This window comes from Triturus cristatus, chromosome 3_2 (assembly GCF_964204655.1).
Source record: "Triturus cristatus chromosome 3_2, aTriCri1.1, whole genome shotgun sequence".
In the NCBI taxonomy this organism is placed as follows: Eukaryota; Metazoa; Chordata; class Amphibia; order Caudata; family Salamandridae; genus Triturus; species Triturus cristatus.
In genome coordinates, this window is record NC_140584.1 from 312,504,340 (window position 1) to 312,525,762 (window position 21,423).

The following is a 21,423-nucleotide window of genomic DNA, read 5'->3' on the forward strand; positions in this document are numbered from 1 at the left end:
TGTATCTGTGCTCTGTCATACTCATTCCTTTGTCTCCTTCTAACAACAGACTGATGGTGAATGTTGTGCTGCAGCTTATTGCCCACATGAATGTTGACCCTGTGTTGTAGTGTCTGTCTTTATCAAATCTGTCCCCAAATCCCATTACCCATTCATTCATCAAACCCCTAACCTTCTTCCCCAGAGCTGTGTGATTTATTAAGGTGTGGCTTAAATTACATCATCAATGGATCACACACTTGGTGGGGCGGATGTGGTGAAAGCAACACCAACTTACTTCAAAATCTTCTAAGCAGTAGCCCACACCAGCCCATTACCAAACTGGGCATTAAAATTGACCTATATTTTTTTAGATATATAATGAAGAACATCAGTCATCAGCATCATCATTCAGGCATTGTGTTACCTAATCATAGACGCCTAACCTAAGCTTGTCGACTCCAGACTTGAGTCCATTTTTTTTAAACCTTGAGGATTTCCCAACTAATACTGCTATCTCCACATTAGCCAAAACTTACTAGTGTTGCTAGATTTTCTATTTTAGCACAATCAGGCATTCTAATTATGTCATCACTTAGTACTCAGGTGGTGTCAATTCTTTGTAAATCTTTGATAAATATATAACCCACTTACTCAGTCGTTCTACTTCTATTTAGTTGCCTATGATGCTTAATCAATCAATCATTCAGATCAATCCTACAGTTGGAGCTCACCTGGGTGGAAATGGAAGTGAGAACTCACTTGTTAAGTTGTGATGCCTCCCCTGTTATTGTTTAATGTATATACAGGCAAGACCACTAGTATGGATGTAATTTAACTTAGTAAGAAATAAATTAACTGCTACTTTTTTTCATCTTGATAGTTCAGAACTTCGACACAATATAGGTCATCATGCAGTATTCCTCATAATGGTCAAGATAGTTAGAGAAGTATAAGCCCAGACTCTATGCTATGCTCTCTCTTAAATTACAATCACATAAACAGGCTGAAGGCAGCAGTGCAAAGTAAAAGTAAAAGAAACTGCTTCAGGCAGAAATTTAGATTAGAAAAACGTTTTCCTTTTTTACATATTTACAAAGCAACCCACCCTCTCCAGCCAAACATACCCACCCCTTTTGCAAACAAAACTGACCCAAGCCCTAAAACTCAAAATGCCCAAGAAAGTCTCTCCATTCCCAACTCCCTTCCCACCCTCTCCGCCCAGCCCCAGCAAATAACAAATCCCTCCCACAAAAACAATTTTTTTTCAAAAGGGCTAAAAGAGGGCATTATGGACGTCGGTCTGCAGCTGCTCTAAGCTCTGCTCCATCGAGGTGAGCCGGCCCTCGATGGTGTCCAGCCACTGCACGATGTGGTGCAGCAATTGCCTGTTGCCTTTGTGGTAGGGAGTGGCAGCAGTTGGCTGGTGGCTGCACCGGCGATGGGATAGCTGAGAGGCTGGAGGCTGAAGGCGACCAGCTGCATTGGGGTCCGCTGTTGTGCATTTATTTCCTCATTTTCCTCTTCCAGGGCCACCAGCCACTGGTATTCCTGCTGGATACACTCCAGCCTATGCCATCGCAAAGGGGCTGCTCTCTCCTGTCTGTCGGGTGGTACCGCTGGACCAGCAGGAGCAGCTATATTGAGAAAAACAAAAAAGACAAATTGTAAATAATGCTCTATGGAAACAATTGTTTTAAATAACTCACTGTCACCGCAGCAGTACATTGCTGGTCCCCTAGGGCCATTGGAATTTATTTGATGTGATTATGATTAGGAGAGTCACATGGCCAATTTTATATTTTACCCACACGTTGCCAAACATAAAAAAGCACTGACTGTGTGATTTGATAATTTTTTTCTTCTAAAGGCTTTTCAAGCCACTATAAACAGAGTTAGACACTTCAGACACTTTGAGTTGAAAAATAAATTACTTCTAATTGATGAGTATGGCATTATGCACTATTCAAAAGGGAAAAATCTGAACAAGTGTAAATTAAATCTGTTATGGTAAACCATGATATATGTTCTGGAATCACTTTAGATAGGTATCGCATGATTAAATGAGGCACATGCTAAGAATGGATTTTCCAATTTGGTAGTCTGGCACGGAAGAATTTAGGAAAAAATAAAGGAGTGAAGTACTAAGAGGTGACTGAGTGGGCGAAGGGAGAACACGCCTTGTGTGTTCAGTTTGCAATGCATTGAAAACATTGTAAATGCCTCATTAACTGAAGAAGATGGACATTACACAGCCAACACTGCAGTCACAAATTGATTTCCTCATAGTGCACTGCGGTCATAGTTGGCAAAAATGCCATGGGCAGGGAGGGGAGATGATGAATGATAGGTTGGATAGATCTGAAAAATAAATAAAAATAACCCCCACTTAGAACCATAGCTTTGAATGATAGTGATGACCCTACATAAACCAAGTGAGCAGGGAAGGTGAGCAGCAGCATGCTTCTCATGAGAAGAAGAGCTGCCCTGCTTTTTTATCCAAACAATTCAAATATTCATTCATCCTTTCATTCTAATTCACCCATAGCTACCATGATTAAGCTTTACTTTCTTCCATCCAGTCTTTCACCAAAATGTTCAATACATTGCCCACCCATTCAATACATAGCAACTCTTTCTTCAAACTATACTTTCGCCCATCCACCACGCACCCTTTCACCCACCCACCCTTTCCTTTCTTTTAAGTCACCTTCCATTCTTTCATGTCTCCCTCCAGTCATCAAAACTTCTTATGTGAGATTTTGCTGCATAGCAGATAGAAGAGGCCATAATATTAACTCAACCACCTCTGTGGCTGGTAAAGCTGGGGGGTTTCAAGTCACGATCATTTTTGATGACGACAAGCAACATCATGGCAATAGCTATTGAGCACAGTAATTGCACAAAATTATGTGACTTACCAGTGCCTGTCCATGCTGCCGCTTCTCTCCCTCCAACTGACCCGTCGCTGTCTCCTTCTTCAGTGGCACAAGAGTCAGCATCACCGATGTTCTGTGTGGCTAGAATAAAATATTACACCTAATTTAGATCCCAGATAGGCAACCCCCAATACAACAGCAAAGCAGCACTACAGCTCAGTTAGCACATCAGTATGTTCCAAATATCACTCTAGGTATTTGATTGGTTGGTTCACAAAGTTAGACAAGCCACGCTTATAATGGTCAATGAAAAACATATGGTGTTGGTTGGTAAATGCAATGGGAGTGGGAACTCGTACTTTTTTCCAGCCTTGCTACACTGTCATGGGAAACTGATGTATACTGTTACTATAAATGAACGAGTCTGTAGCACACTACGTTGGGGTATGGGGGTCCATGATGATGACCATGGCCACTCTCTTGTGAACTGAACTGTGTTGGAGCTAGGCATAAGCAGGAAGAGGAAAGCCATCTCAACAAACATACATGGTGATTTTTATTTAAAATACTAGCTTACTTGGATCAACTATCTGAATCTTCACGAATCACGATAGATAGCACCAACATTCCAATACCCCAAGATTCTATCCTAAGAAGACCACAACAATCATAAAAGGACTTACTAGGATCAGCAGAGCCCGCGGCAGTGGCGCTGGTGGTCGGCGTCGGCTAACCATCTTATCTGGGACCCTCTGAATCATCCCTCTTCTTGCCCTTGGGCGCTCATGAAAGAAATTAAGAAAATAAATAAAAATAGATTTGTGATTCTGTTAATAATCGCCACAAATTGTTTTAGAAAAAGCAAATGCAGTCGCTATAACAAATCACCTATAGCTCTACTAGTTTCGGCTCAAGTCTATCGACTGTCGCTAAATCCATATTCCGAATCTCCTTAACAAAAACTACATCTATTACCATTTCTCAACACCCTTGATGAGTCAACTTACTCCCCCTTTTTTGCAACGCTGGATACATACTTCACATTATCACTGTGAATTCAATTAAATAACCTGAAACTGTAACAGCTACACCACAGAGAGAACGTGCTACTCAGTGATACACTATAGTGACAGGAGACAGAACAGTCTGCAATGGCTTCTCAATTAATCAGCTAAAGCGATCGCCTGATGAGTACGATTAGGTAGCGGCACCTGCCTAGCAGAAACTAGAAACTAGATCACACAACAATATACCAGTGTAAACTAAACATAACTTACCTCTGAGTGTGAGCAGGATGCTAATTGGATTTTTATTTTAGCATTGTTGAGTAAAAACACAACAAATAATTAATACTCACCGAGACCCGGAATCTCGATGCACAGCAGGTCGATCAGGTCCTGTTTGCAGTCCAGAATGTCTGCCCAATGGTGCTTCAGCTGCTGGGTGGTGCGCCGAACATGGCTGATGAGCCCCCCACACCTGCACACCATCCCCCAGCACCCCCGATGCTTCCAAAGGGTGTACCTTCCACGGTCATGCCACCTGCTGCCAGGATAGAGGTGCTGCACAACTGGGCGGCGGTGCCACCCGCACGGAAGTTTCCCTTCTGCTATGGCCCTGGGTAGGGAAATAATAACTGAGAAGGAAAAAGAAGCGAAAGGAAAGAAGAAAGAAGGAAAGAAGGGGAAATAAACGAAGTCAAAATGTCACAAAAACACAGAAAAAAGTACCCAAAAACTAAATATACACAAACACAAAGACACACACTATTGTAAAAAATTACACTTTGGGGTAGAAAAGTAATAAAGGAGGAGGATTACAAAGATTAAGGACAGATTAAAATTCAGGCCCCGCACCATAACAGAGAGAAACAAGATGGCCCTGCCCATGCGGACTGTGTGGTGATGTTTGCGCACATTTAGATCCCGAGCACACTTCAGGACCGCTTAGTGCCGTTCAGGCGTGATCTTTGAGCATGGATGTACTCAGCGTTCCCAACGCGAACAGGCGTGCTGACAAACTCAGCCCGAAAGAGGAACTCCGTGTAGCGCAGCTGAGAGTTTTTGTGACTTCACTGAGTTTCGCATAGTAGGACTCTTCAAACTCCACTCACTCCTAGTATATAAATGCAGATAGGCAGATGCCTCACTAGGGCACTACTCTGACAGACCCACTTAGTCTCTAACTTGTCCTTACATCCCAGTCTGGTCAGTTCCTCCCCTTTTTCTTGTTTTTTCTCTCCCCACTTCTCGAGCTAATGTATCTACGTCCCTGTTGTTATAATCCCTTTTCATCTCCCCTCATTCCCTGGCACATTTACAGTTTACCTCTCTAGCTTTCTCTCTAATTGAAACAATTACCCTTGTGCCTGTCTTTTCTACTTTCTTACTCGCTCTTCTTTTGCATCTCTTTGCATTCACATTTCTCTCTCTCTCTTTCATGCTCTTCTATCTCTTTCTCACACTCATCAACTCCCCATCTCTTGTTCTCACTTTATCTTTCTTATTCTCTTTCAATCCTTTCTCTATTGCTGTATGTCTTTCCATCAGTCTCTTCCTCTCATGCGTCTTTCTCTTCCTCTTACAAACACGGACTCTCTTGTGCTCTCTTTTTTCTTTCTTTCTTATCCAATCTCTCTATTACTCTCATTCTCCTGCCCATGCAAACCGAGTGGTCTTTCTCTTTTCTTCTATTAAGCTCAATCCCATAAATCACTCATTCTCACAATGTGTGTCTCTCTACCCCCATTTCCCTGTCTTTCTTCCTATGTTCCAACTGTAGCCTTTTCCCCTTTTTTCTGACCCCAATTTCTTTCCGCATCTCTCTTTTGTATCAAATTATTCTCTCTGAATACAGAACCTGTGGTGCCATCTCTCATTCCTTATCTATCTGCTTCCCCAGAGCAATGAGGCCTAAGCAGGGCAGTGTATTACAGTGAAAACTGTGCTTATTTTGGCTGAGAGGAGTCCTGGGGGGAGGGTAAAGCGGAGGAAAGATGTTAATACCATGCTGGGACAGTGTTGTCATGTCCGTCCACTTCATTACTTGTTCTTTGCCCATTAAATAGTGCAAACTGCTGCCACAAGGCTGTGGGTATGGGATCCGCAAAGCCTCATAAGAAGGGGTGGGCATAACTCACGTAATTCTGTGTAGCGCAATCAAGTGGAATTACCCAGAAATTCCACAGGATTATGCAGGATCATGAAAGAAGAATAATTCTGCATTTAGCACTATTTCTCATTGCAAAAATGCCCCCTCACTTCCAAAATCGAATTAGCGCTAAGAAATATCCCTGAATGCAACTGAACACAAAAAGTGAGCACAAGCACCTTCTCACTGAATGTGCTATTGGAGTAGCATTTCCCCCAACTTACTCCCGACATTTATTTCTATTTTCTAAGCGCACAATGCACTCTTGCATCCAAAAAACAATGCTAACTGCAGCAGAACACAAATAGCAAGCATAAGCTGTCTCCTGCAATAGCTAAATGTGACCTTGCAGTAGACTTTTTCTCCAGCAAACTATGTGATGATTTGTAATTGTGTATTTATTGGTAATTCCACATCAAAGAGTAAAGCAGAATTACCATTATTACTCTGATTACTCCGCCGCAATCGAAATTCCGCCCAGGCATCCTCATATGATGCAGAAAGAAGAGGTCTCCGGGTCCCCGAATGGCCCCAACTGTGCAGTCCGGCACAGATAGGCTGCTATGTGGTGTTAGGGGCATTCCAAATTGCTAAGGTGTTTCCTCCATTACATTGCAAAGTTTTTGGGAGGCCAGTGTATTTCCCCGCTGTCACTCAAACACAAAATCAGCCTCTCAGCCATCTCATCATTGCCTGTCACGTGTGTCTTTGTGCTGCAAAGAAAAAAGGTATTTCTGCTGCACATATCCTCTTTTTTAATGACTTTGCTTTTTAGGTCGATGCAACAGCGCTTGCGATGTTAGGCAATCTGTTATTTTTACTTTGTGGGGTCTGACTCTTCCCACACTTTGGATTTGCTTTCTTGTGTGTCCTTTAAAAATTAAGGCCTGCAAATAGCTACTGGTGGGTGCATGTCCCACCTTCTCTAAGTAGTTCAATTTCATGGAGTATTGCCTCGGGAACGAGCAGCCATGCGCATGCAGTTTGAGTGCCTTTATCTTGTCTTTGTTTGCAAAGCAGTTCAGGCTGCAGCACCCGTGACGGCTTACAATTCCCTTCGTGTCCCGCCCCTCACTGCTTATTTTCAAAGCCAGAGACCAGCGGCGCAGCAGGTGCCAAATCTGCTTAAGAAAGAGAAACCATTAACGTGAATTAACCGCAGAACGACGGATACCAAAGAATAAATAAACTGGAAGGGGGCTTGGCTCTCTGTCCATAGGCAATTATAGAGCATGGAACGGCACACTTCTCAGCTCCCACCTTTACTCCCCACCTCCCGCATCCCCACCCTCTTCCCCACTTGTCAACAGGCCTGGTTGTAGTTTGTGGAGTTTTGCTACGCAGAACTCCGCGTAGTTACAAAAAACTCTGCAAAGTTCCGCAATTGGCGGAGTGCAGTACGAACTGCAGTTTGTGCTGGTATTCCTGCTGCTTGGGTAGAAATTCTACCCGAGCGGCAGCTACCGCTCGCTAACTTACTGATCACGAGCAGGGAAAAAACTCCGCCGCACATTGCGAAGCACAGTTTTCTGAACTCCGCGAGCTCCGCTGAGTGCGGAGTGCAGAAAACTCCGCAAACGGAGCGCAGTTCACTTCCCAGGCCTCGCAGGCATCTGACATATGCTTTCCTAAACATACATAGTTACATTGCTAAACATGCAGATACATACTGCTAGAAACACTTAGATACACACAAACACTGCAAGACAGGCACAGCCATATTCAAATCATTAGAGACACACACACAGACAGACATACATACTGCTAGACACACTCAGGCACCTGACACATGTACATTGCTAGACACATAGTTACACTGCTAAACACATACATGCTGCTAGAAACACTTAGGTACACACAAACACTGCAAGACAGGCACAGCCACAGTCACACTTTTAGACACACACAGACACACACACACACACACTGCTAGTCACACTCAGGCACCTGAAACATTCACGTTACTAGACACATAGTTACACTGCTAAACACATACACATTGCTAGAAACACTTAGTACACACAAACACTTCAACTCAGGCACAGCCATATTCACACTATTGGATACACAAACATTCACTGCTAGACACATACATGCACCTGACAGATACATGTTCCTAGGCACATAGTTACATTGGTAAACACGAACACGCTGCTAGAAGCACCTAGGTACACACAAACACTGCAAGACGGGCACGCCATATTCAGACTTTTAGACACACAGACACACACACTGCTAGACACACTCAAGCACCTGACACATACACGTTGATAGTCACATAGTTACACTGCTAAATACGCACATGCTGCTAGAAACACTTAGGTACACACAAACACTGCTAGACAGGCACAGCCATAGTCACACTTTTAGACACACACACACACACACTGCTAGTTACACTCAGGCACCTGAAACATTCACGTTACTAGACACATAGTTACACTGCTAAACACATACACATTGCTAGAAACACTTAGTACACACAAACACTTCACCTCAGCCACAGCCATATTCACACTATTGCACACACAAACATTCACTGCTAGACACATACATGCACCTGACAGATACATGTTCCTAGGCACACAGTTACATTGGTAAACACGAACACGCTGCTAGAAGCACCTAGGTACACACAAACACTGCAAGACGGGCACGCCATATTCAGACTTTTAGACACACAGGCACACACACTGCTAGACACACTCAGGCACCTGACACATACACGTTGATAGTCACACAGTTACACTGCTAAACACATACACATCTAAAAAAAACACTTAGGTACACACAAACACTGCAAGTCAGACACAGCTATATTCACCCTATTACACACACACACACTGACATACACACTGTTAGACGCAGGGGCACAGACAGACAAGCTGCTAGGCCCACAAAAACACACACACATATATGCATATACACACTGCTAGACACATAGACAGTCATGTACACACTGCTAGAAACACACATATACTCTGCTAAATATACACAAGCACAGAGACGTACACACTGCTAATCACACTCAGCACAGATACATGCCCACTCCTAAACACACACATTGCTAAACACACATACAAATTGCAAGAGGCACACATACACAATGCTATACACAAACATACACACTGCCACATGCACACAGGCACACATTCAAACACATTGCTAGCCACACATGCCAAAACAGGTAAACACTGCCAGACACACAAATATAAATTGCTAAACATACACAGGCACAGATACATACAAAGATACTGATTGACACCTACAGGCACACACAAACAAAGGCCAAGAGATGCATACAAACTACTACACCCGCAGATGCACAGATACTAAACACTGCTAGCCCCAAACAGGCACATTTCTATACTGCCAGACACACACAGGCACACATACACATGGCTACATACACACAAACACACTGATAGATGCTCATAGGGAAACATACACAGGAAAAGCGACAAATGTGCGCACTAATGAAAGTGCACTTTTGATTTGGGAAGAGTTCGTTTGAATGCTGTAATATTAACATGTTTTGTGTACAGTGCTTCCTATTACATTGCATGTGTTCTTAATACCATAAATAACAAATGTTCCTCCTTTAAATTTAATTTTACTATCAATGGAATGATGAAATGCTGAATTAGCCTTAAGAGGAGTTGAACCTGTGACCTACACAGCAGGTCTGGCCTACAGGGCAGTCTGGCACTGTCAGGAGGGATAGTCTGATAGGCCAGTGTGCGGTCACATATTTTTTGGCTGTTTTCGAGTCTTGTGGTTCGGTGCATGCATTCACCCATACCTTTAAAACATCTATACAGCGTTTCATTACAAGTTCAAAACTACCTCTTTTTGCAGAATGTGTACAACTTAGGTCTCGCTTGCGGCAATGCATGTGCTCTCACTTGCAAGGAATATTGTATACAACAAGGGGCTTGCAGCCGGGCCTTTGCTTACCATTCATTGGTTTCATCATCATCCTTATTTGCTAACTTCCAATTGGCCACCGTCTGCCGGCTACACTTTCTCTTCTTTCAGCTGGAGCATGGCCAAAGTACTGAGCGCTTCAGCCTACCACTGATTGCACTGCGATTGAGGTATTTTTATTTTTATTCTTCCCCTGTCATTCCTTGCTCATGTTGCTTTATCCCTCCCTCCACCATTGACCATGTAGCTTCTTCCCTTCCACTCCCTGCTGTCTGTGTTGCTTCTTCCCTTCTCACCCCAATCCCCCGTAGTCTGAAACTTCTTCCTCCTCCTGCCCCCTCCCCATTGTCTGTGTTACTTCTTACCCCTCTACCCACTCGTTGTCAGTGTTCGCAATAAGAACAAAAAAGTGCCATGGTGCACTTTTTGCCCCGTTGACCTTTATCTCCCACTTTTTATCAGTGGTGCCTTGCTCCTTAGTTGCCCGTGTTGCTCACCCTCACCACCCTTAAGCAAAACAAGCTTTTTTAGTGCAATAGGTCTCGCATTACTGAATGTTTGAGCTATTGGCATTGCAAACAATAGTGTTTGTTAGATTTTTTGGTCAAAAAATATCTCATCAGTAACATAAGCAATAAAAAAAATACACAAAGCAAAGAAAGGGTGCAGAACCACAGACTGTTACTAGGTGTCCCTGTGAAGTTATAAATGGATCTCCATTAGCCACAAAAGGTACTGCATCCTTAATGCAGTTATAAAAAGAAAGATTGCGCTGAACATGTGTTTCCATTTTTTTTATTTACTTATGCTACTGTTGGGATATTGTTTGATAAAAATAAAATCTAACAAACATCATTTGCAACACCAATAGCTCAAACCTTCACTAATGCGAGACCTGTTGCATTGCAAATGCTTGTTTAATTTGAAAGCTTCTTAATTACCATATCTGGTAGCATTATTTGAAAAACTGCAGTGTGAACCATCAGCCTTCACAACTTCTAACATCCCTAGTTATTAGAGGCCTGGTTAATTTATTGCCCTGCCTATAACTCATTCACTGTGTACCAGGAATGGCAATGCAATATAACAACCAGAAGGAGGAGCCAGTGGCACACAGTGAATGATATTGGCCAGTCTCCAGAGTCCAGCATTCATAGAAACTAGTTTATAGCAGAAATCTGGCTCACTACATTGGTTATGTATCACTTGGATATCGGTTGTTTCTCTGGTAGGAACCCATGTAGTCTTGGCTGCTCCCTGAAGCTGGCTCTTAGGCACAACACAGCCTCTCCATTGTGAGAATGCTCCACAAAAACACTGCCTGGGCTCTGAGAAACACTTCTCCTAAGACCTTTGTTTCATTATTGGATCCACAACACCCAGAAACATGGCTTCCATCCTGATGCATGTGTATCCAATGGGGAACTCCAAACAAACATGAAGAAGACGTACGCTCATTTGACTGATTTTCTTGTCACCCCTTTACTCCCATACAGTGCCATTAGGACGGTGACCCCATGCCCGTGAACCGTCTAGCTACTAGTACAGCCCTAGCGCTACCAGCGATCCCAGATTAACAGCTGCTACTCAGGCTACCCCGATTCACACTTGTGTTTCAGTCTCTATGCTTCTGCGAACAAACTCAAGGATGTTCAGCAGCACCTGAGATTTCACCAGTCTGACTACAAAACGTGAGAATAAATTTTGATTTTACAATTTGATACTTTGAGTAGCTTGTGATGTGAGCCTCACGTCAATAAAAAGAAATTACTATACGAAAGTCCAAAAATGATATCAAGAAATGAAAAAAATAAAGTACATTAGTCCGTCCATCTTTGTCCGCCAAAGACCACTTGGTGTAGCTTGCTGTGATGTAATCAGAGAGCAACGGTTTTTGCGATGTTAAGTCTTGCCCCTTTGAGTTTACTGACATATGACCATTATTGTCCATGCCAACATGATGCAACAGCAAACAAATGGCATGTTATAACATTTGGTGAATGGCATACAAATGCCTGGGAGGATATGGATCTGCTGCCGTAAGTGTGTAAATCATCTATCATATTTTAAGATTCCCAGCATGCGGACACATGCTTTTCCGTCACCGTGGTCCAGATGACAGTGTGAGAGCCAGTGAGCCACGTTTGGGAGAAAACCCCCACCAGCAGGCCCAAGAGTCCTTGGCGGTATTGTGGGACTGCTGTCACAAATGTGGTACACTAGAAATATAACTCCCATACCTGTGGTATATGTTCAATACCCACTTTTAAAAAAATGTCCATGTAATAATGGAGTTTTCTCCTTGTATATCAAGTAAAACTTGAGACCTTTTGGTGCAAGACCACCATGGTTTACAAGGCTGTCTTACCCACAAGGACCAGCACTGGGAATAGTACCCAGGCAGCAGTCATACATCAGGTGGGGGATCTGATACCATTGCTGGTTGCATCATGTCTGCAGTATCAGTCTTCCTTATTGTGTAGCTAGTGGTGGACCCCCACACGGAACACACTCTTCACTCGTGCTCCAAAGGACGCTAGAGGAGGCTGGAGGAGGCCAGAGAATACAGAGAATTGCGGGGTGGCCATCACCATTTTTAGATGGAAGCCATGTTACCTCCTTCATCTAAATCAGGCCGTGAAGGTGAGTCTCCAACAGCGGTATGGATTCTTCATGAGCAAACACCATCATGTTCCAGTGAAGAAAGGAAGCTAACATGACACTAGTTGTGTCCCTGCACCACAGCCGGACCCAGGGTTACTTTGCGTATTTACATCGCCTACATCAGTCATAGCAGATCATTAGGTTAATTGTAATTGTATTATTTTGTAATGTTTGCATTTATTGAAACAAAAATTTACCAATAAAAATGTATGCTGTTTTGGACAGCTTACACTATAGCTGTCATTCACGCTGTGGAAACATGAACATTAGGAAAAAAATGTTACACACCTGCATGAAAGTCCACCAGGCAATAAGACTGAACTTGTTCGGATTCAGCTGCTGCTGCTGTTGTCGCAGGTCTGCAAAGCAAAAGAGGGAATTAAACAGAAGCGTTCTCTCCAGTGGGTAATAATACAGAACTATCAATCGGTGACCAAAGGAGGATCGTGCAAACAACCACCAACAGAGGAAGACAGCCTATTAATCCACCACCACTAATATACACCATGGCGCCAATGGAGGACAACACGTGCCTGCCATTCACAATTACACTGTGAAGGGAATGCAAAATAAACTTGCCAATCAGCCATTAATTCAGAAGATTATGGGGCATCCACCAGCCATCATTACATTAGGAGAGGACCCCACATACCTATCAGGTTAGCACACGTCTGTCAAATGCTCATCAGTGCATGACAGCGGATGATTATCAATCAACCAAGGTCAACAGCACCTATCAATCCATCAGTGAAGTACAACACATGCTTACAAATCAGCCATCAAAAGGGAGCAGCACCCAGCTATCCGTCAATGATCGAAGCGTTAACAGTGAGAAACAGATACCTATCAATCCATCAGTGAAGTACAACGTAGACTTACCAATCAGCCATCAATAGAGGGCAGCACACAGATATCCATCAATGATCAAAAGGTAAGAATAGCACAAAAGCATCAACAGAAGAGAGCACATGGCTATGAATCCGCCATCCGTGCATCAGTGGAGGGCAGCACAAACCTATGGATCAGATATCAGTGGAGCACAGCGCGCCTATCAACGGTCTATCAACAGAGAAAACATGGCGCTGATTGGTCAGTGTTTAGGGGGAGTACATGCTACAGAGGGTAGGAGTGTCGAGGTTGGTCAGGAACTGTGGCTTTCCGAGGCCCCCGCAGGGGGCCACTAAAGAGGGCAGCCCTCTAGTACCATCGGGGCACCCCACACCCCCTGAGGGGCAGGGACTCAGGGAGGAGTCCCCCCAGCCTTTTGGCGGCGCGCTAGGTGAGCGTAACTTCCTGGGCGCGAGGACAGGGGGAGGGGTATATAGGCCTCCCCCACCATCTGGTCGTACTCTTTCGCGCGCCGGACACGCCGTCTCCCACCCTAACGCTTACCCGGCTTGGTTCGTGGCAGGCAGGAGGCAGAGAATGTTGTAATGTTGTCTTTTTTCATTGCAGGCGGAGTTACAGGGCGATCTGGAAGCAAAGGGGTACAGAAGGGTACCTCTGCGCAGTACCATAGGGGGTGCCAGAGCCAAATCCCAGGAGCTTCATGGAAGCTTCCTGAAAAACCGTGTTGGCGCCCTGTTAGTCCTTCGGGCGGTTGTGGGCCTGAACAACCGGGGTTTTGCTATGCTTCGCTCTGCCCTGAAATGGGTGTGAGTAATAAGGGACCATGTGTCACATGATCCGGGAAGAGGATCACCAGAAGTGGCAGCACCGATGGGGTTCGCCCCAGTGCTGCTTGGCTCATCAGGCGGGCCGACGGCCCAGATGGCTGCCTGCCCTTGGATCGCCCGTAAGATAACCCACCATATTACATACCGGTGTATGTAATAAACCTGCAGCAATTTTACCCAAACAAAAAATTTGCGGTGTGTTTATTTATTAATGCATGCTATGTTTGGAGGGGTGGGGAAAGTTGCCAATGGTGGTGCTATGCTGTGGTTGCAGCAGTACACCTGGGGGAAGTGCTTGTACACTTAACAGAAGGAAGTTGCTGTGCAAGGGGGTGTTTTGTGGTATCTGGCGTGGTTTCTTGTTCGTCTGTTCCCAGGTATATAAGAGGAGCTGTGCCCAGAAGCAAGGGGGAGGTATAAGTGTCGGTGAAGGAGGGTTGTGAATGGCTCTGAGGTGAGTGCCCCTACATCAGCACCACACCCCAACGGGAGTCCTCGATTACACTGCACTGACCATGACCAACCCCCCCACCCCCAGTTTTTTAGTTCGAAACCACGCTCTTCCTATTTGCCATTCTTACCGCCATCTTCCTTTCCCCTGCCCGAAGGCGCATGGAGCGAGGAGCACAGAGTGGCTAGGGCCTCAGTCCCAGGTCCTTACCTGGTTACATGGGTTGCTGGTGCAGATCTCCACCAGAGCATGGAGGTAGAGGCTGTCCATGTCCATGATCTGGAACGCATCAATCTTAAATCGAGACTCCGTGTTGATGCCGTTCTTCATGATGGTCAATAAGTCGCCCAATTGAGCACTGGGGCACCTGTGGAGGAGGCAGAAGAGGGAGTTAGAAGGGGACCCATCCAGACACTCACCACGGGCCCTACTCTGATCCTTATGTCCTGACTCCAGACTGCTACAGCCCATCCACAGCCACTGCTCTTCCCCTGATACCCAGTCTGCAAGGCTTGGTCAGGATAAAGAGGGGCCGGGGAAACCCGACGTAAGGGTTGGGCCATGAATTATGACGCAGATCCTTCGTTGTCCCACTCACACTACGAAGTCACTGCAAGTGTCCTACTTCACCCCACACGGCAGAAAAAGATGAGAGACATTTAAGATAACGCTGCAGGAACACTGAGCCCACAACATGTACCTTACACTGCCGGTTCAGTAAGTGTCCTATACTTTACGCAGTGCTCACGCTGCAGCAACGGCGAGGATAGGTTACTTCACATTGCACTACAGGGATAATTCACATCGCTCTACAGGAACAACAGGGAGATTTTCCAATTCACACTGCAAGTACAGCGAGGGAGATACCTCACCTCACACTGCACGGTCGGTGAGGGAGACACCTCACCTCACACAGGAGGAACAGCGAGGGAGATACTTCACCTCACACTGCTACCTACCTTTCCCTCCTGAGGCGGAAGCCGGGAGGTCTCTCTACTATTCTTTGGCATTTTTAACCTAGCGTGTTTGACTTTCATGCTTGTCATTTTAATTTTTGTCTTGTGCAGCTTGTGCTCGCGCTTGTGTTATAAGCGTGCCTGAGCCTAGCGCTGCCTGCCTTAGACTTCCCAGCGCTTGTAAGCGCTTTGCCCTGCTCCCTCTCCCTTGCCTGGGACTGTGAGACCGCCCTCGGCTGAGTGTTGACGCCGAGGGCTGGGATCTCATTTTGGCCGCCATCTTGGAGGTAGGACTCTCCGCCCTCGCGCTCTAGTAGCGCTATAAAAAGCTCACCCCTCCCTCCGCGCAGCGGACGTGGACTGCGGACGCGCCGGACCTGCGCCGTCCCGGAGGCGTTCGGCGTGGCAGGTACTTCTGGCCATTATGCTTTCCTACTCCGCTCAGGAACTCTACTCTTTGCGTGACGGGGATGCGTCCTGTCACTCAGTCTTTCCTGGCCGATATAGGGGTAAACATAAGTGCCCTGTCTGTAAATGGCATCCTACTCGCAATCTCCCTTCCCCCCGCTCTATTAAGGATTGTAGCATTAAACATCTTTGTCTACTCCTTAATACAAGGTTGTTGCACCGACACACTCAAGAGATTTATGATCTCCTTTCGACGACCAGTCCTACCTGTCTGATGCTCACTGAGACATGGCTCAATGAATCCTCCCACCCGGACATCGCGGTAGCCATTCCCTCTGACTATATCATCCATCGACAAGATAGAGACAAGGGTAGGGGGGGAGGAGTTGCCCTGGTTGTGAAAAAATCTTTTCCGTGCACGGTCACGCACACAAATACCATCGTAGGGGCTGACTCTCTTGCCTTTACCATCTCCCTATCGCCTCAGCAAGCGCTGAAGGGTCTTGTTGTTTACAGACCTCCGGGCCCGGTGGGATCCTTTCTTGATGATCTCCAGCAGGTTATGTCGGTCCTTGTTCTAAGATCGGAGCGGTGTATATTGGCTGGAGATTTTAACTTCCATATGGATGATCACCAAGACCAGGATGCTATCAAGCTGCTTGATATTACATCTACTCTGGGCCTTTCCCCCTATATCTTTGGCCCGACCCATGATAAAGGCCACACACTTGACCAGGTTTTTTCCACCTCACCTATTATGGCTGTAACACTTCTGCCAGTCTTATGGTCTGATCATTGTCTTGTTCATTTTGAAATATCATCTACTACGAATTCTATGGCCAGTGCCACGAGACAGCAGGGTAGCAGCTATAGGGCACTCCATCGGGTGACTCCGGATCTGCTAGCGCAGGCTCTGGTGGATCACCCCATGTCTTATACGGGTGACCTGGAGAAAGACCTGGAGAGCCTGCAATCCTGGCTCCTTGCTAGATTAAATGAGCTCGCCCCATTACAGCCACCCAGGTCTGCCGCCCAACGGGTCTCGGCCCCTTGGTTTACGGAGGAATTGGCCCATCACCGTAGGCAATGCAAAGTCGCTGAGCGGGCTTGGAGAGCCCAGTACGAACCTGAGGCCAAACAACTTTATAAAACCATGATGAAATCATATCATGATTTAATACTTCAGGGCAAGAAATGCTATTTTGCCAAAAGGATTGAAGACGCGGCAAACTCCTGTAAGGAGATTTTCTCAATTGTGCGAGAATTCACCAGCCCGCGGTCAATCTCAGCTCAGGACGCTCCGGTGGAGACCTGGGCCAACACCATTGCTATTTTTTTTACCACCAAAATTAGGCAAATTCAGGATTCCTTTCCTTTGAGACCTATAGATGACCCGTCAACTCTGCCGATTGAGACAACTCTCCTGTCGTCTCCAGGCCCAGTTCTGCTAGACTTCCCGCCCCTTTCGGCTGCCGCATCCTTAGCCTTGATGAGGAACCTTAAATCGGGCTCACCGCTAGATCCCTGTCCAGCAAAATTCTTAGCGAGAATGGCAGATGCCGTTAACCCCATAGCTAATCCCATTCTTAACCTTTCCCTGAGTCAGGGATTTCTGCCCCAGTCCTGGAAACAGGCCATGGTCATCCCTCTTATCAAAAAGCCTAATCTTGACCTAGAAGTGCCCTCCAACTATAGGCCAATCTCGCTCCTTCCAGCACTTACCAAGATCCTGGAGAAACACGTTCATAGCGTGCTTTCTAACTTCCTGGAGTCAAACGAGTTACTCCATGAATCCCAATCGGGCTTTCGCTCCAACTTAAGCACCGAGACGGCGCTCCTGGAAGTTTCTGAGATCGTGAAGGAGGTGCTGGATACCGGAGGCAGGGTGATGTTAGTTATGCTAGACCTGTCGGCGGCGTTTGACACCGTCCCCCATGAGGATCTCCTCACTAGACTACACGACATCGGTCTGGGGGGGACGGTGCTCAACTGGTTTCGCTCCTTTCTAGCCAACCGCCGGCAGACGGTCTGGGTCCCACCTGGATCTGCCGAAAATCCGCCATTGGGAGTCGGAGTGCCTCAGGGCTCTGTATTGAGCCCCACTCTATTTAACATCCTTATGACCCCTCTGGCGACATTGGCAGAGTCCTATGGGGCCCGGATCGTCTCTTATGCTGACGACACCCAGCTTCTGTTCAGCTGCTGTAAGAGCGAAGAGTTCGATGGAGAAAGGATCCGTGAGTGCCTTGGGGCTGTTTTTAATTGGTTCCAACTCAACAGCCTCAAGTGCAACTCGGATAAATCCGAAATACTATTCTTCGGATGCCCATCGGAACCAGATTGGCATGGGTGGTGGCCTGCTGACATGTTCCCTCCAACTCAGTCATCTAAGTGGGCTAAGAACCTGGGAGTAAAAATTGACAATGAGCTTTCGCTCAAATCCCAGGTTTCTACTCTTACGGGAACATGTTTCGGGATCCTCAGAATGTTGCGTAAGTTCTTTCCCCTTCTATCTGAGGAACATCGGAGGATAACTGTCCAGGCACTTATAGGATCCAGATTGGACTATGCAAATGTTCTATATCTGGGTCTGCCAGAATATCTCCTTCAGCGTTTGCAGGTGACCCAGAACGCTGCTGCTCGAGCGATCTTTGGCCTGCATCGTCGCACTAGTGCCTCTAACCTTCTTCTATCCCTCCATTGGCTTCCTGTACGGAAGAGGATACTGTTCAAGGCCATGACCCTAGCCCATAAGGCCCTGCTTGGTAATGGTGCAAAATATCTCCAGAAGAGGCTGAACTTCTACCGACCTACACGATCCCTCAGGTTGGAAACATTGGCTCTGGCTCGGGTACCACGTATCAAAAGGGCTCGTCTAGGCGGCCGGTCCTTTAGATTCCTTGCCCCCCAGCTATGGAACTCTCTACCGGTGTCATTGCGGACTGCCTCGAACTTGCTTGCCTTCAGGAAGGACTTAAAAACTTGGCTGTTCTCTGGTTAGTCCGCTTCCTCTTTTAGGCTCCTGTCTTTTTACTGTTATGTTTTCCAGTTCTTTCTTTAGGTCTGGAGCACAAAGCGCCGGGACACTCCTTTGGAGTAGCCGTTGCGCTATAAAAGTCCCATTTTAACATAACATAACATAACACTGCAGGGTCAGCGAGGGAGATACTTCACCTCACACTGGAGGAACAGCGAGGGAGATACTTCACCTCACACTGCAGGGTCAGCGAGGGAGATACTTCACCTCACACAGGAGGAACAGCGAGGGAGATACTTCACCTCACACTGCAGGGTCAGTGAGGGAGATACTTCACCTCACACTGGAGGAACAGCGAGGGAGATACTTCACCTCACACTGCAGGGTCAGCGAGGGAGATACTTCACCTCACACTGCAGGGTCAGCGAGGGAGATACTTCACCTCACACTGCAGGGATAGTGAGGGGAATACCTCACCTTGCACTGCAGGAACAACATGTAGAAGCTTCAGTTCGCACCGCAGGAATATCATTAGATGGACCTGTTACATTTGGGGCCGGCCACCTCCCCATGCACTGCAACAAAGAGGAGTGTTTCACCTCATAGTGCAGAAACTGTAAGTGCATGATCCTTCCCTCCACCCCAGGGTACAAGTCGAGAGTGGGAGTGAGTGGAAGGCACCTTTGCACTATTTTTAAAGATTGTACGCTTCTCTTCAGGCTGAGGGCGGGTGAGATGTGTAATCAGTGATGTCAATGGGGTCTAGATGTCATAGTTTGCCCTAGCACACAAGCTGTATATACAATAAATATATATTGTCTCAGGCTCTTGTACACTTTCAGTGTGAACTCACGCCAGACGTTCTTAACCTGCCTCGGAGGTTCTTTATTACCACAAAGCCAATGTCTTTATAAAAAGCATATTATATTTACTAGTACCAGCCTCTTCATTAGAAATGTTACAAATTTCAGTGATTTAATTTCTGACCCCAATTTGTTGTTTCTTATATGTGGAAACAGGCATATGATTTACCAAGAGTAAAACTGAAACTTACAAGGTGATTTCCGCATTTCTATATGTGTCTTGGCATATGTATAGTGCTCATACTTTTCGGAGGCCACGTCGGAGCACAAATATAAAACAAAACACTACTACAATCCTCACACACTAGGTCACATTTTTTATCTTTTACACACATTTTCCTTTCACTTAATTTGTCATCCTGATATGACATGATGTGTTTGTGATATAAATTGTAACAGTTCAAGAGCGCGTAGCTTCATAAACAGATTTCCATATTCATTCATTTGAGTTTAAGTATCCGGTATGCACTATTAAACTGTGGCTTCAGCTACCACCACCTGCACCCCCTTTCTCTCAAGCTCTCCTTGACATGGACCAGGGCTTTAAGTGGAATGAAAAAAATGGGGCGTCTCTAAAAGGGGCGTGGCCAATATAATTATGAGCATGGCTTGAAACACTAAGGGGCAGATATACAAGAACTTGCGAGCCTCTGCATATTAGCAGAGATGCGCCAGTGAATTTGCATCCTGTAAAAAAACCCTTGTGCCACCATGAATGCGTCGCATTTACAATGCGGCGCACCGTGGCGCAAGGATAGACAGATGCGTGACACATCTTCTGGCGTAAAGGCAGCGCATTGCTGGAGTCGTGTCGCAAGCACAACGCAACACCAGCAATGGCTAGGATTGCCTATGCCTAACATGCTGCGTCACTCCTTATGCCTGCTTCAAGCAGGCATAAGGTTTTGATGCAGTGGTGTCATAAAAGTGACCCTGTGAAATCTTGTAGATTTCCCTGCGTCACTTTTACGAGGCTTACTCACGTCAGAATGCTTACCCTGCATACATTATACCTGACGCAGGTATAATGTAGCGCAGGGCTTCACAACGTGACGCATCTCTCTAGATGCGTCATGTTGTAAATATGTCACAACATGGCGCATTGCTTACGACGCCGCTGCGTCATAGTAGTGACTCAACAGCGGCATAAAGTTGTCGCAAGGGGATTGTAAATCTGCCCCTGCGTTAGAACTCTCTGATTAGCATTATGTGCCGCCCGTCTGATATTTCGATGCTTCTTTCTGTCTTTGCATCCAGATATAATATACAAGTAACATTACACCTACAGCAAGCCAGGACTATTGGCTTTGTCATTGGTTGTTAGTTGCATATGATAAATAAGGAACAAAAAAGGCATCTTTGTATAAAATAGTTAAAATGCTTCAGTTCAGAAATGATGAGACTGTGAAAGAACTGTAACGAGTCCCTTTAAAGATACATGAAAGGCAGTGAAGGACAGTACTGCTGTGAAATTAAGATTATTTTTTTCCACT

The 21,423-nt window shown here is 45.8% G+C and overlaps 1 protein-coding gene across 1 annotated transcript in view; it reads right to left on the reverse strand.

Moving 5' to 3' along the window:
- Positions 1 to 21,423, reverse strand: part of LOC146857251 (pancreatic secretory granule membrane major glycoprotein GP2-like) — a 48,742-nt gene that overhangs the window by 15,859 nt on the left and 11,460 nt on the right. The window contains exons 7-8 of the mRNA XM_085647757.1: positions 14,937 to 15,093; positions 12,888 to 12,958 (exon numbers count right to left, since the gene is read on the reverse strand). Of these exons, the coding sequence (XP_085503883.1) occupies positions 12,932 to 12,958; positions 14,937 to 15,093 (184 nt within the window). The 3' untranslated portion in view covers positions 12,888 to 12,931. The remainder of the gene's footprint in view (positions 1 to 12,887; positions 12,959 to 14,936; positions 15,094 to 21,423) is intronic.